The sequence below is a fragment of the Lactuca serriola genome, chromosome 7 (assembly GCF_051521515.1).
Source record: "Lactuca serriola cultivar US96UC23 chromosome 7, Lser_US96UC23_V15, whole genome shotgun sequence".
Taxonomy (NCBI): domain Eukaryota; kingdom Viridiplantae; phylum Streptophyta; class Magnoliopsida; order Asterales; family Asteraceae; genus Lactuca; species Lactuca serriola.
In genome coordinates, this window is record NC_136414.1 from 185,547,040 (window position 1) to 185,560,399 (window position 13,360).

Consider the following 13,360-nt stretch of genomic DNA (forward strand, 5'->3'; position numbering starts at 1 on the left):
AGTGCATGAGTATTTTGGGAAAACCCTCTTTATTTTAGGTATTTGATTTAAATAAGGAGTTGTCAACTTACTTAACAAGTATTACATATTGGTTTAGTGAATGCTTTCATTAGTAAAAATAAGGACATGTGTTCGTTAGTTTAGATTGAGATTTATAGCAATAAAATCCTTTGTTTGGTCTTGGGCATCAAAGTATTACCAGTTTAATACCTTACACCGGTTTTACGTTGATTTTTGAACCGGATTAAACCGGCCGGTTTTTAGAAAAACCCGGTTGAACCGGCCAAAATAAACCGGTTAAACCGAATAAAACAAATGGACAAGAACCATTTGTATAATAAACTTTGGTGATTTTTTTCAAATATATTTAGTTTTGTCTAAATAAAAACATATGGTAAATGTTTTAAAGTTTTTTGACGTGTTTGTATTCATCTAAAATTATATTTTCTTTCCGTATTATACTTTATTTTCTTTTTGACATATATGTATTGATGTAAAACACTAAAACTTATGGTTATGTGTTATTTTAATGTATTTGGATTGATCTACAACTTATTTATATGTATATTTTTAATATTTTAACTTGTATACATCAAATTCTTGATTTATCCCCTAATCTAATAAATAAGTAGATTTTTGCCACGTGTCACTCCCTATGCCCCCAAAAACTATTTTTCCCGCTTAAATGTGTAAGTGAACTTCCGAAATTGCCCATTTGGTTCAATTCAATTCACAGCGGAGAAAAATCAGGAAGAAATCCAGGAGTGTCAATTTACCTTCTTTCCAGCTCTACTTTTCTTCCTTCATTATACGTATGTAATCCCTTTGAATTAGGAATCCAAATTTAGAAAATATGATATTATCCCCCAATAAATCAACAATTAATCATCTACCTATTTGAATTGATATATTTTAGGCAATAAATCAACGAAGTATATTTGAATTTTCATTGGAGAATTAAACTCACTTTCATGTTTACCAGAGACCATAAATCGTGGGAAATGATTCATCCCAATCTGTTTCTTGCTCTATATATCGATTCTCACTTTGAATCAGGGCCATTCCTGGAAGGTCTGATTTAGGTAAGAATCCTCTTCTTGAATCCCTTTTATCTATCTCTGTCTCTCTCTCATACACACACGCAAACACACCTGATGTTCTTGATGCGTTCACATTAAATCGATTACGCACCTTCACATTATCATGTATTTGTTATCATATAAAATCCACCGCAACCATTCTCTTTTTTTTTTTTTTCATTTGAAACATATTTTATGATCCATTCTATTGTATCCCTGCCTACTTAATGGTTATGGCAGATTTAGAGATACCAACATCCGATAGCACCCAGTAGCCGGGAGAAGTAGATGATGAGAGTAGGCTTGGAGAAATAGCGAGGATATGAACATAAGATAACGATGGCGACACGATAAGATCAATGACGGATGATGGTAGCATTTTTCTTTCATATAAATTTTCTCTAAATGCCAAAGCTCTAATTACTGTCAAATTTATTCACTTAAATTTGAAAATCTCATCTATCAGTTAATTTCATTTGGATTCGAATCGATTCAAGTTTGCGGCCTAATATGGAACCTTTCTATTCTGTCATTTGTTTTCCTTAGGTTTGATTTTGATTTTCTGTCTTTTTGTTTTCTGATTTCACATGTTTAATTGTTCTTAGGTTCTCATTTTTTTTTTGAGTTTTATTAAAGGTATACATAAAAACATTAAAAAATATCTAAGTTTCTGATTTCACAGTCATTTAAGCTTAAACACCATTTATGAGCATTAACTATGAAATCATTGATTAGTTTTTGCCAAAGAGATAGACGAATTCCCAATGATGACTGAATTAGCAATATACAGATATAGGATGGCAAGTGTAATGATGTAGACCTTATCGAACTCATGAACTTTTATTGTCTTTATTATATTTATGTGGTTTTTATGATATAATTATCCATTTGACGCAGGATGGAAAGGGTAATGGTGTAGACCTTAGCCTTGATAAGGGAAAGGTTCTACTTATTTTTAATTTTCCTCTAAGTGGTTTGAATTCTTCATTATTCTTTCTTCTAATATTCTTGAAATATAATCAAATTCATAGTAGATTGTTATTATGGATTTGAAGTAAGTTGCAATAATTAACGCTTTTATGGTTACTATTTATAAGTTGGACATGTACATAATCAAAAAGTTAAAGATGGTTAACAATGTTTTAGAGGTATGGGTATAAATGGAATATTGAAGGTTAAATTGGGGACATTAGCATAATCGAAAAGCATCAGGTGGACTAAGGTGTCTAACTTGGGGATAGGGCCATAATTGGAAAGTCCAAGGAAAAGCTCAATTTGGAGAATAGTCAAAGTGTACTCATAGATGATTCAAGATGTTTGAGAAAACCCTTGACAAGTTATGTCTATTGGCGGTTTTGAAATCTCATTTGTCTGATTTCTCATGTTTTCACAATCTGGTGTCTGTCTTTGTTTACAAATATAATGTTTATTTTGGGAAAAATGTTATTTAGCTTCAGTTTTTGATTAATTAAAATGCTTTTGATTATCAATTTCGCTGTCCTACACTTGATCGACCATAAATATGGTATTTTTTTTAGTTTCTTTTGATTAATATAATTTAAATGATTTACTAACTACCATTAGTTGTTAATGTGGTATATTTGCTTATGAAACTGGGGATAACAAAACTTTCTTCCATGGTTTCAGCATGATCCAAAACTTCAAGACGAAAAATTGAAATTTCTTATTATTCCTTTGATACGTTGTATTTTCCTAATTTTAAAATTCATTTAACAAGTTCGTATTATGTTCAAATGATTTCTAAATAAAATTGCTTTGTATCATTATGCCAAATTGATAATGTTTTCATGCATCAAGTTTGTATTACATATTTATTCATCAATCATGGGATTTTGTTTTTCTTTCAATAATGTAATTTGGTATATCTTTCAATTATATGAGTTATATACTGAATCATAACTTATTCAATAAAGTCTTTGTATATATGTAAAAGTATTACTTCAAAAACCATTTAATGTTCACAAGTTGATACTAATTTTTTAATAAACTCGTGTGATACACGAGTCTCACACCTAATTTATGTATGTATGTGTAGGAAAATATGAAAATTATATAAACCGGTTAACCCGACGGTCGAACCGATTAAACTGGTTGAACCGGAAACCAGTCACCATATCGGTTCAACTAAAATCGGTTTTTAAAACATTGGCATCGATTTCTCTTGATCGGGCTTGTTCTAAGATAAAAAGAGACTAACCGGAGGCGCGGAATAAACGGACGGGAAGACATCAAAGCGGGTGACTTTGATTAGGTTCGTTTTGCGGGTGACGGAAGATAGTAAAGGTGGTCGTGACCTTGTCTTGTTGTTCGTTGGAAAAGTGCTCTCGGAACAAGCTTAATTAAAGAGGTCGGGGTGGTGAAAAGAGATAATAGGATGTTGATTGGTTGAAATCAGAAGGCAGAAAAATCAAAGGGATTGCATAGTTTTTGATCGGTTTGTTCTTGATAAGGGGATACCGATGTAGATGCGTGAAAAGCGGATGAGAAGGATTCGTCAAAGCAGGTAGCTTTGGATTTAGTTCGTTTGGTAGATAGAAGGAAAACGCTGGAGCGGGTGGCTTTGTTTTCTTAGTAGGTGGAGATGCCTCTTTGAAGAACGGTAATCGAAACAAAGGAAGAGATTGGAAAAACAACACGGTGTGGACATTATGGCGGTGGAAGTTCAAATCGGATGACTTTGGATCTGGCCGGGGAGAAGTTGTGAATTCGGGAAAAGTCTAGATGGTAATAAACGTATCCAACGGGATGTCATGGTACATGTTACGTGTGTTGTAAACAATCAAAAGGGTACATATGACTTTGGACGTGACCGAGGTAGCGGTCGGGTGTCCGGGAAAAGTCGGAATGATTCGGGAAGATGGTGATTCAATATTGTTGTGAACGAGAGGTATGACCAATCTGGTTAAAAGGGTGATTGTTGGGTTAATCGGATTTATGAGTGCACGGGTATTCTAGGAAAACCCTTTTTATTTTAAGTATTTGATTTAGATTAGAAAGTTGTCAACTTGCTTAACAAGTATTACGTATTGGTTTAGTTAATGTTATCATCAGTATAAATAAAGACATGTATTCGTTAGTTTGGATAGAGATTTATAGCAATAAAATCATTTGTTTGGTCTTGGGCATCAAGATATTACCCGTTTAATACCTTACATTATATGTGTTCTTTCAGTTGGTTTACAACACTATCTGTATAACTCATAACTCAGGTTTATGACAAAAGTTTAATATAGTGAAGATAATTTGAGGTTTTTGGTTTGTTGAATTAATGTTCACAAACCTAAACTTTTATTCAATTCGTGATTTCCCTACCACACTCTAGAAAACAAAGGATACAAACATCCAATTCTTTGACACTTTTTTTTTACACATAAGGAACTTTTAACCTATGTGTCTCAGGACCAGCCACCATATCCTCCCAAACCAAATCCGATAAAGCCATTGTCAATTCCCCAACCTTCCCTATAAACACCATAAAAAGTAAAAACCAACATCATTAAACAATTCTTTTTCAAAATCGGAGATTAAAAAAAAAGAGTTTTTTATTATTTAAAATAGTTAAAAAGTTACCATTTCCAATAGGAGTTTCATCCCACTCAATAATCGGCAACACAGGCAATGTGCTTCCAACATACATCATCTCAGCAGCTCTTTTAGCTTCTTCAACAGTTATATTCCCTGTTTTCACACTCTTCAATCTCCCATTTTCAACCAACTTAGGAGCCAATTCAAGAAGCCTTTTAGCAGTACACCCACTTAAAATCTTCTCAAAGAAAGGCAAAATAAGCTCATTATCATGTGTTACAAAAGCCACATTCACATTAGGTCCCTCTGCAACATACCCTTCATCATCTACCCAAATTGACGCAAATGCCCCTTTCTCTTCTGCTTCAAGTTTCGAGAGAACATTCGGGAGGTAATTCACGTTTTTGCTTGTGGCAAATAAGGGTACTTTCATCGGGATTGTGGAAGTGATGACTTTAACGCCTTGTTTACATTGAGAAAACTCTTCGTCTATTACAACTGCATAGAATGCAGATGTTGGGCAACCTGAAGGAGAAAGTAGGAAATCGCCTGGACCTGCACTTAACCAGTATCGTAAAGTTCCTTTCTTGCAGTTTGATGCTGATGTTAGTTGGATGAGAATGGTGCGAAGGGTTGATTTTGGGAATGGTGATGAAATCTTGGCTCTTGATGCTGATACAAGGATTCGATCTATATGAGCATCCAGTTCGTAGAGGTATCTGTGAAATGGATTGGAATTCAACTTTAAAATCGATCAGAATTGTGTAAAATTTTGATGAAATTAAGGACTTACCCATCGAGAATAATGGCAGTGTCAAAAACACCATGTCCTCGATGTACCATATGATCGTCAATTGGGATGACCATCATCGCTGGATCGAGAATAATCCCGCCATAAACACTTGAATACATTGCAGGATATGGTGGCTTCTCGACTGAATTCCATTTCTGATGCAACTTTTCAAGCAGCTGATCATCAAAAGATTAATGTGAGATATTGTTTCGAAACAAAATTCAACTTCAATGATGGTGCTTTTCTAGATGCAGAATTGGCATAAGAAACGTGTGTTTGACTGTTTTCTAGTGTTATTGATAAACTTTTTGTGAAATTTTGAGATGATCGGGAATTCGGGATCCGAAAACAGAGAGGTGGGGTTGGGTTTTACGGAATATACCTCCGTCGATGATGAGAAAACATGAACTTTAGAATCTTCAGCACTCTCGATCTCAACTGCGATTTATCAATCAGCAAACATATCAAACAACCTATCATGAATTACTATACAATCATAAAAAACCATGACCCTAACTGATGAAACTTACCTGAATTGGTAGCCATTTGAAGAAAGGTGAAAGGAGGAGGGGTTTAACAGGGGCGATCGAGTGAGTGAGTGAGTGAGTGAGTGGGAGATGAGGGTATTTATAGAGAAGAAGGTGGGTTGTTCACCATGAGAGAAGAGAGGAGATAAAAAGGGTACTCTCGCAGATGTAAAGAAGAGGAATCCATGGTTGTCTTACATGGAAATGGTGGTTGTGGATTTGGGGAAGAAGGGTTTAAAGGTAAAGACGAAAGCGGGTGGCACTGGCCTACCCTCTGTTTGATTCTCTCATCTCTCATGGTGTTTCGAGTCATCCACTTTTTGGTTTACAAAAACAAATTTAACACGAAATATATTTTTATGGATAATATTTTAAATTTTGTCATTTTTGTTAATATATTTTTATCATTCGAAAAATAATACTATAGTTTATGTGCACAAAAGGATAAAGTTTTTGTTGGTATTTCTTTTAGAAATCGTGTTTCAAAAAACATATTTGAGAATCTATAATATAAATATAGTGTATTTTGGTATATGTTAACCCGAATTTTACTAATGTGATTTCCTCTTGTATATGTCAATCCAAATAAAGATTAATCTATTTATTGATCTGTGTATGCGTTTATGCGATTTACAGAGGAGAACCAAAGAAAAAAAAATTAAAGCAAAAACAAAACTTTACTGTACGTGTTTAAATGGGCAAAACTCATTTTACCTATATTTAGGTCCTTATACTACAATATACATGTCACTTTTAACCCTATACTTATTTATGTATAACCCTAGATTTATTTTAATGTAACGTTGTCCTTATACTACAATATACATATCACTTTTAACCCTAAACTTATTTATGTATAACCCTAGATTTATTTAATAGTCACATTTTACTACAACCTCCTCCTGAAAGTCAAGCTTTTATAACAAACTCGAAACAACTTTGGATAGTTGATGTATCAGTCCAAAATTTCAAGTAAAAATTTTCATTTAAATACTAACAGTCCATATTTAATGATTAGAAATTCCCATCATCCAATGTTTCCAAAGATCCAATACATCAACATATTAATTAGAAAGATCAAAGTGTCCATAATAACTAGTAGAGAAAAATGTTGGAGAGTGCACGCTGCGTCATCAAACCGGACCCTTGCCCTTAGAGCTAGAAGTACCTGAATTATCCAGCAAAACTGTAAGCACACGTTTAGTGAGTTTCCTCAAACACATGAAACATATAATCACATAATGCGACACACACATACATACAAGTTTGCCATGGACTCCCTCCATGGTCTTCATTTGGAATGTCATGGGCTAACCCATGGTCTTATATCCCCGAGCCATAGGCTCCTACCATGGTCTTTCCAAGTTCCATGGGCTCCTCCCATGGTCTTCACATAATTCACATATAAATCACTATCAACCATTACATATTCCATGACTAAACATTTCATAACAATTAATGGGTCGACATTGGTGCCTTTAACCCATGAGTGTGGTGAGAAGACTCACCTCGAATACTAAACGATAGCTGACTAGATCCCGACCCAATATCATCTCTACTCAACCCTTAAACAGAAACAATTCCTTAAGTACAACTCAAAATGCCCCAAAACCCCTTATAAGTCAAACATGGCCAAACATTCAAAAGGTCAAGAAAGTCAACTCAACCTGGCCGCCACGTCGTGGTATCATTGTACCACGTCGTGGTGCCGGATACGATAAAGCAGTCGCGAACCAACCCATCACCACATCATGGTGGCCTTGCCACATCGTGGTTACATGGTTTTCAACAGCTTCATGCATTCAGCCATTTAATTCAGTTCCAAAAGGTCTCCAACTCAGATCTGGTCCAAAATAAGGTCTAAATGGATAAGGTTTCCAACTTTATCCAATAGAACCCTCCAAAATGTATAGATCTTGACTTTTAAGATCCAAAACACTTCATGGCTTCACCAATACTCGTCTCATCCATTGGGTTACTTGACCAAAAGCTACAAGAGAGTCTCTGTAACATCCGGATTCCCATGTATTTTATTTTAACATTTTATTTGAATTAAAGAGAGGGACTCGATGAGTTGATGCCTAGACTCATCGAGTAGGATCACGATTCGCTGACGGGATTAATGAATGGACTCGACGAGTCGGCTTGGTGACTCGACGAGTCTGTGCTGGCGGCAGAAACCCTAAATCTTTGGGCCTGTGCCCTATTTAAAGGCCTTTATGGCCTTTATTTGCGGCCACTAAACCCCTGAGAAACCCTAGAGAGTAGAGAGAAAGCTTGTAGAACAAGAGGAGGGCTAATTCATCATTCTTTGGTGTGTTTTAGCAAAGGGGAGGAAGGATTTCGAGCTAGGCTGACTTGTGGGACTCAAATCTTCCATCATTTCGTTCAAAGCTGCTGTGGGAGGTAAGGATTCATGTCTATCTTCATTTGAGTAATAGAGTTCATGAATCTAGGGTTTCTTCTCTTCACTTTTGGTAAGAGATCTAGTGTGTGTGATGTCCCCATGTGACAATATTATCAGATCTGGACCTTGAGAGGTCCATAGAGTCCTTATTCTTCAGCTTTATGCAATCCTTTATGAGTTTTGGGGCCTAGGTTATCATATAAAGGGTTATTTTGGCATATAGAGATGATAGTGTGATGCATGGACCTAAAGTTCGAACCCTTACGTGACTTTTGAGTGGTAGAAGGTTAGATCTACTAGTTAGAGAAGCAGATCTGAGCTTAGAAGGTCGTTTGAGTGTTGCCATGGAAGGAACTCGCCGAGTCCATAAGGGGACGTAACACCCATAAAATTTACGCCAAATTTAAACTTTTAATACTAACAAAAGAGTCAAATAGTAATTGTTTTTACAAAACATTCCAATTCATTTATCATCAGAGTGTCCCAAAATAGATCATGAGGATGAGGAGCGGTACGGTCACGCCTTCGCCTTCCCTCGCTCTCCTGAAATACCTGAAACAATAAACTAAAAACTGTAAGCCCGAGGGCTTAGTGAGCTACCCCCAAAATACCAATACCACACTGGCAGAACCATAGCCATAACGATCAATCAAACAACATACATACTGGGCCATCGGCTGGACTGGTCCGCCCTACTGGGCGTACAGTCTATCTGAATCTATCCCGAGCCTTCGGTATGACTGGTCCGCCGCATGGGCCTACAGTCTCCCCGGACCGCTCAGAGGGTGTGTTGGCTTTCAGCACAAAGCATGACCGCCTCAACCCAACCAACAAGCAGCTAACCATGTACGCATACTATCATATACTGGCATGTACACATAACAAACATATCTATCTCATTGGCCATCACTCAAAGATTTAACTCAGAGCTAGAGTATTGACCTAATAGGTCATTAACCAACCAATCCTCATAGATCATAAAAGCATAACATGCTATCTATCCTGATTCCGATCCTATATATCAGAATCTTATGCAGCATACCATAGCTACCGATCTCTAGTATAACAACCATCCTAACAGTATAAATTCCAGCAAAGCAATAACATAACACCCATCCTAAACCAGGATGAGATCTAACATGGCAATAACAAAGCAACCATCCCAACCCCGGGATGTAATTCATAAAGGGCCGGCCTTGGTGCCGTAGACCCTAAAGATATAGTGAGGATAACTCACCTCGCAAATGTCAATAGAAATGCAAACTCCAACTATCGGATCACTTGACACCGGCTCCACCACCTATAACCATAGCAAAATATACTCATAAGTTCTTACCCTTATGAGACACCCCATAACCTCTTAGAACTTCCTAATGAAGTTTAGAGTCCTCAGTTAAGGTCAACAGCCCATATTGAACTCTCTACTCGCCGAGTGCACTCGGCCACTCGCTGAGTTCATGGAGCACATTCCAACTTGCTGAGCCACCGGAGTGACTCATCGAGTTCCTTCGAATCCCGATCGATCCTTAAGGGCCACCCGCCGAGTTTCCCTCCTAGAACTCAACGGGTACACACGCAAGTCTATCCAAGGGAAAAGTCATCCGACTCGCCGAGTTGTTCTTTAACTCGTCGAGTTTTATGGAGATCTTCATTGGACTCGCCGAGTTGTTCATCCAACTCGCCAAGCTCAATGACCATCTTCATGGGACTCGCCGAGTCACCCTTTGTAACGCCCGTAGATTCGGGCTAGTCACTTTAGAGGCAATAGGGGTCGAAAACGACTTTTCGACAAAAGATTATTTAGAATAAATAATCTTAACCAAGTTTTAGAGTATGTTACAAGGTTTCTGTACATATAAAGAACGCCGAAATCCGAGTTATAACGAAGAAGTTATGACCCGTTGAAGTTTTGCGACGGAACCGACACGATACCGGGAAGCATAAATAGTGAATTTACGATAGAGCGAGATTTAGCCTTAGTGGTCTAAACGAAAGTTGTAGAATATGTTAAACTAAGAACATCGATAAAAAGAACGCCCAAATCTGACTTCGTATGAAGAAGTTATGATTTTTCGAAGTTTCGGACTAGCAGTGTACAACCCGAAATTCGAATATTAGATCGAGCAGTTTTTAGCCGACACGACCTAAACGAGAATCGAAGATCTCGTTGAGAGTAGCGTAACGAGAAAAAATGGGCGAAAACGGATGTCGGATGAAGAAGTTATGAGGATTTAACGGACCAATCCTGTCCCGGCCCGTTAATAATATAAAATTTAAAATCGAGCCAAAATTAGCCGACGAAGTCTAAAAGAAAGTTGTAGAGTACGTTCCCACCTTCGCGTGGATATAAAAAACGTCAAAAACGGAGATCGTATGCGAAAGATACGAATTTTTAAAGTTTGTAGTGAAAATTGCAAAGTCTAATGCAAAAAATGATGACGTGGCATGATCTAGACCGTTCCTTGTTGCCCACGACTTGCTTTGGATGGATGACAGCTGGCTTGCTACGCAGCGCGTACAAGAAAGGAACGCCCCGCGTTCGGAATCGCTTGGCTTTGGAAGATCCACGTAGCCTCGCAGTACGCCCCGCGTCCGAAGAGGTTACGCCCCGCGTAGGTCCGATCTGATCCATCTGATGGGTGCGAGACAACTGGGTCCGAGCTGGTGATCCTATCCGAGGAGTATGCCCAGCGTACCCTCGGTACGCCCAGCATAAATCCGAGCTTCGGTCCCTATAAATACCATGCGAATTCTTCCGGATTTTTCACACATTTTCACTTCTCTCTCTAAACTACTTTCTCTCTCTAACCCTTTTGGTGTCCCCTAAGCCCTAGTTAAACCCTTAGCACCCTGGGGAAGCCCCGAGGCTCCCGGAGTCCCGAGAAAAAAGAGTTTTTCGGTTTCGAAACGCTGCTCCAATTAAGTTCCGGTTTTCGATAAAATTCGCTGTAAGTGTGCTACGCTTACGCAATTTTTAATATAGCTTTCAAATAATTATAGGAATGTTATTAGGTCCTTAAAATAATTATTTGGGCTATTATTATGAGTTATATTGAGCGTTATTAACGCTTAATAATTGTTGGGTAGCAGATTTATTTTGTATTGCGTCATTGGGCTCGGTTAATAGTCCAAGTTTTGTACTCCGGTTTGGGCCTGTCCAACCGTGAGCTGATAGGGTTTAGTATATAATAATGTGCTTGCATGCATATTAGGTTAACGATTTAGAACGATTGATAGAATTACGATAGATCGCAGATTACTTTCTTCGTCGTTCTTGTAAACCCTAATCCTCTACAGTAGAAGTTCTTTATCGAGCTCTTCTGAGGATTGTTTATTAATCATTCGACATCTTTGATCCATTATTGAGTTCTTGCTGTTTACTCGTTTATTTCTTTACCTGTTTTATAGATCTAATCGATCTTCAAGTTTGTTTTTGAATTATCAATTGGTATCAGAGCAGGAGGCTGTGTAATCGATACACTTCTTTTCTGTGAAAAAGGTTTCGATTAGGGTTATTCCGCATTTATTGATATTTATTGAGCCGTCATCTTATAATTGACGTATCTCAATATTTATTGTTTTGCCCTAATTTGATATATTACAAGTCTGATCTTTGAACAGGTTTTTCGATCAATTATGAACGAGTCGCAATCCAATCCTATTAATATTTCAAACAGCATTGGATCAACAACGAAGATTCCCATCCTGTACACCCATGATTATGAAGTCTAGGCGCATCACTTTGAAGATTATGTTATAGGATCTGAGGATAATGGATACCTCATCTGGGAAGCAATCGTTTCTGGACCCTTTTCTCATTCAGCAACTTCAAGGATTATTAAAACTCAAAAGGAGTATAATGATCTTCTAAAAGATGTTAAAGATATTGCGCAAGATGAAAAAGATAAATTTCAGTGCAATATCAAAGCGTTAAGATTGATTAGATTCGCCCTTCAGTCCGATACTTTCAGGTTGGTGAGCTCATGCACGACGGCAAAAGAGATATGGGACAGGCTACGTGAATTGTACTCTACAGACGAAGATCTTGAACACTCCATTCAAACCTTACTCTTGTCTGAGTTTGGTGAATTCAAGCAAGGAGCCGAAGAAACTATGACCCAAACGTTCGATCGCTTCAATCATCTTCTTAGCAAGATGATCAAACACGACATCGAAAGAAAGCTTATTGAGCTGAAGGTTACGTTTTTGAACGGTCTCAGATCAGAGTGGAGAGCAGTTGTGTCCACAGTTAAAGCCCACGAGCAATTTAAATCATATTCTTTGGCGAAACTGGTGGGCATTCTAAAATCTCAAGAAAAGATCGTGCTATAGGAGAAAAGTGTGGTTTCAAGCCTAGGTTCGTTAGCCCTCCTGTCCAAAAGTAAAGCTGTGATGGATGAAGAAGACCTCAACTTGGAGGACTATGACCTCACTTCTGAGGACTTTGCTATGATGGTGTCGAACCCCAAGAGGTTCATCAAAAAGAGATTCCCCTCTAACAAGAACCGAAACTGGCAGGGGAGTTATAGCTCAGAAAAGGTCAAAGAAGAACCGAAGGCTGAAGAATCAAAGAAGGAACCGAAGGCTAAAGGAGATTCTGGAGTAAGCTGCTATTATTGTGGAGGAAAGAACCACTATGCAAAGGATTGTGTCCTCAAAAAGATGATTGAGAATTGGAGGAGGAACAGAATGGAATTTAGGACGAGGTGGAGAAGAATTGGAAGAATTAGAAGAATTAGATGAGTTAGAATGAGAAGGCTTAGATTGAGATGACTTCTTGGCTGGAGACTCTAGGTGACCCTTTTGCTTTTGATCATCAGTGGGACTGACCCTAGAGTTTTGATCTCTTTTGATTTCAGAACCGAACCTTTGCCTTCGGTTGATGTAGTTCTCTGAACCGAACTTCTGCTTTCGGTTGGAGTCATTCTCAGAACCGAACCTTTGCTTTCGGTTGGAATCATTCTCCGAACCGAACCTTTGCTTTTGGTTGATGTTATTCTCTTGCGAT

General features: G+C 37.7%; 1 protein-coding gene across 1 annotated transcript; it reads right to left on the reverse strand.

The window, feature by feature from the left end:
• Window positions 1-4,342: 4,342 nt before the first annotated feature.
• On the reverse strand, window positions 4,343-6,246 carry LOC145062382 (D-amino-acid transaminase, chloroplastic-like). Its single transcript, XM_079009995.1, has 5 exons — window positions 5,949-6,246; window positions 5,801-5,856; window positions 5,419-5,594; window positions 4,671-5,344; window positions 4,343-4,562 (listed from the first exon to the last, which is right to left on the reverse strand). The coding sequence occupies exons 1-5, from the start codon at window positions 5,962-5,964 to the stop codon at window positions 4,465-4,467; spliced, it is 1,020 nt and encodes a 339-aa protein (XP_078866121.1). The 5' UTR covers window positions 5,965-6,246; the 3' UTR covers window positions 4,343-4,464.
• Between the last annotated feature and the right edge of the window lie 7,114 nt (window positions 6,247-13,360).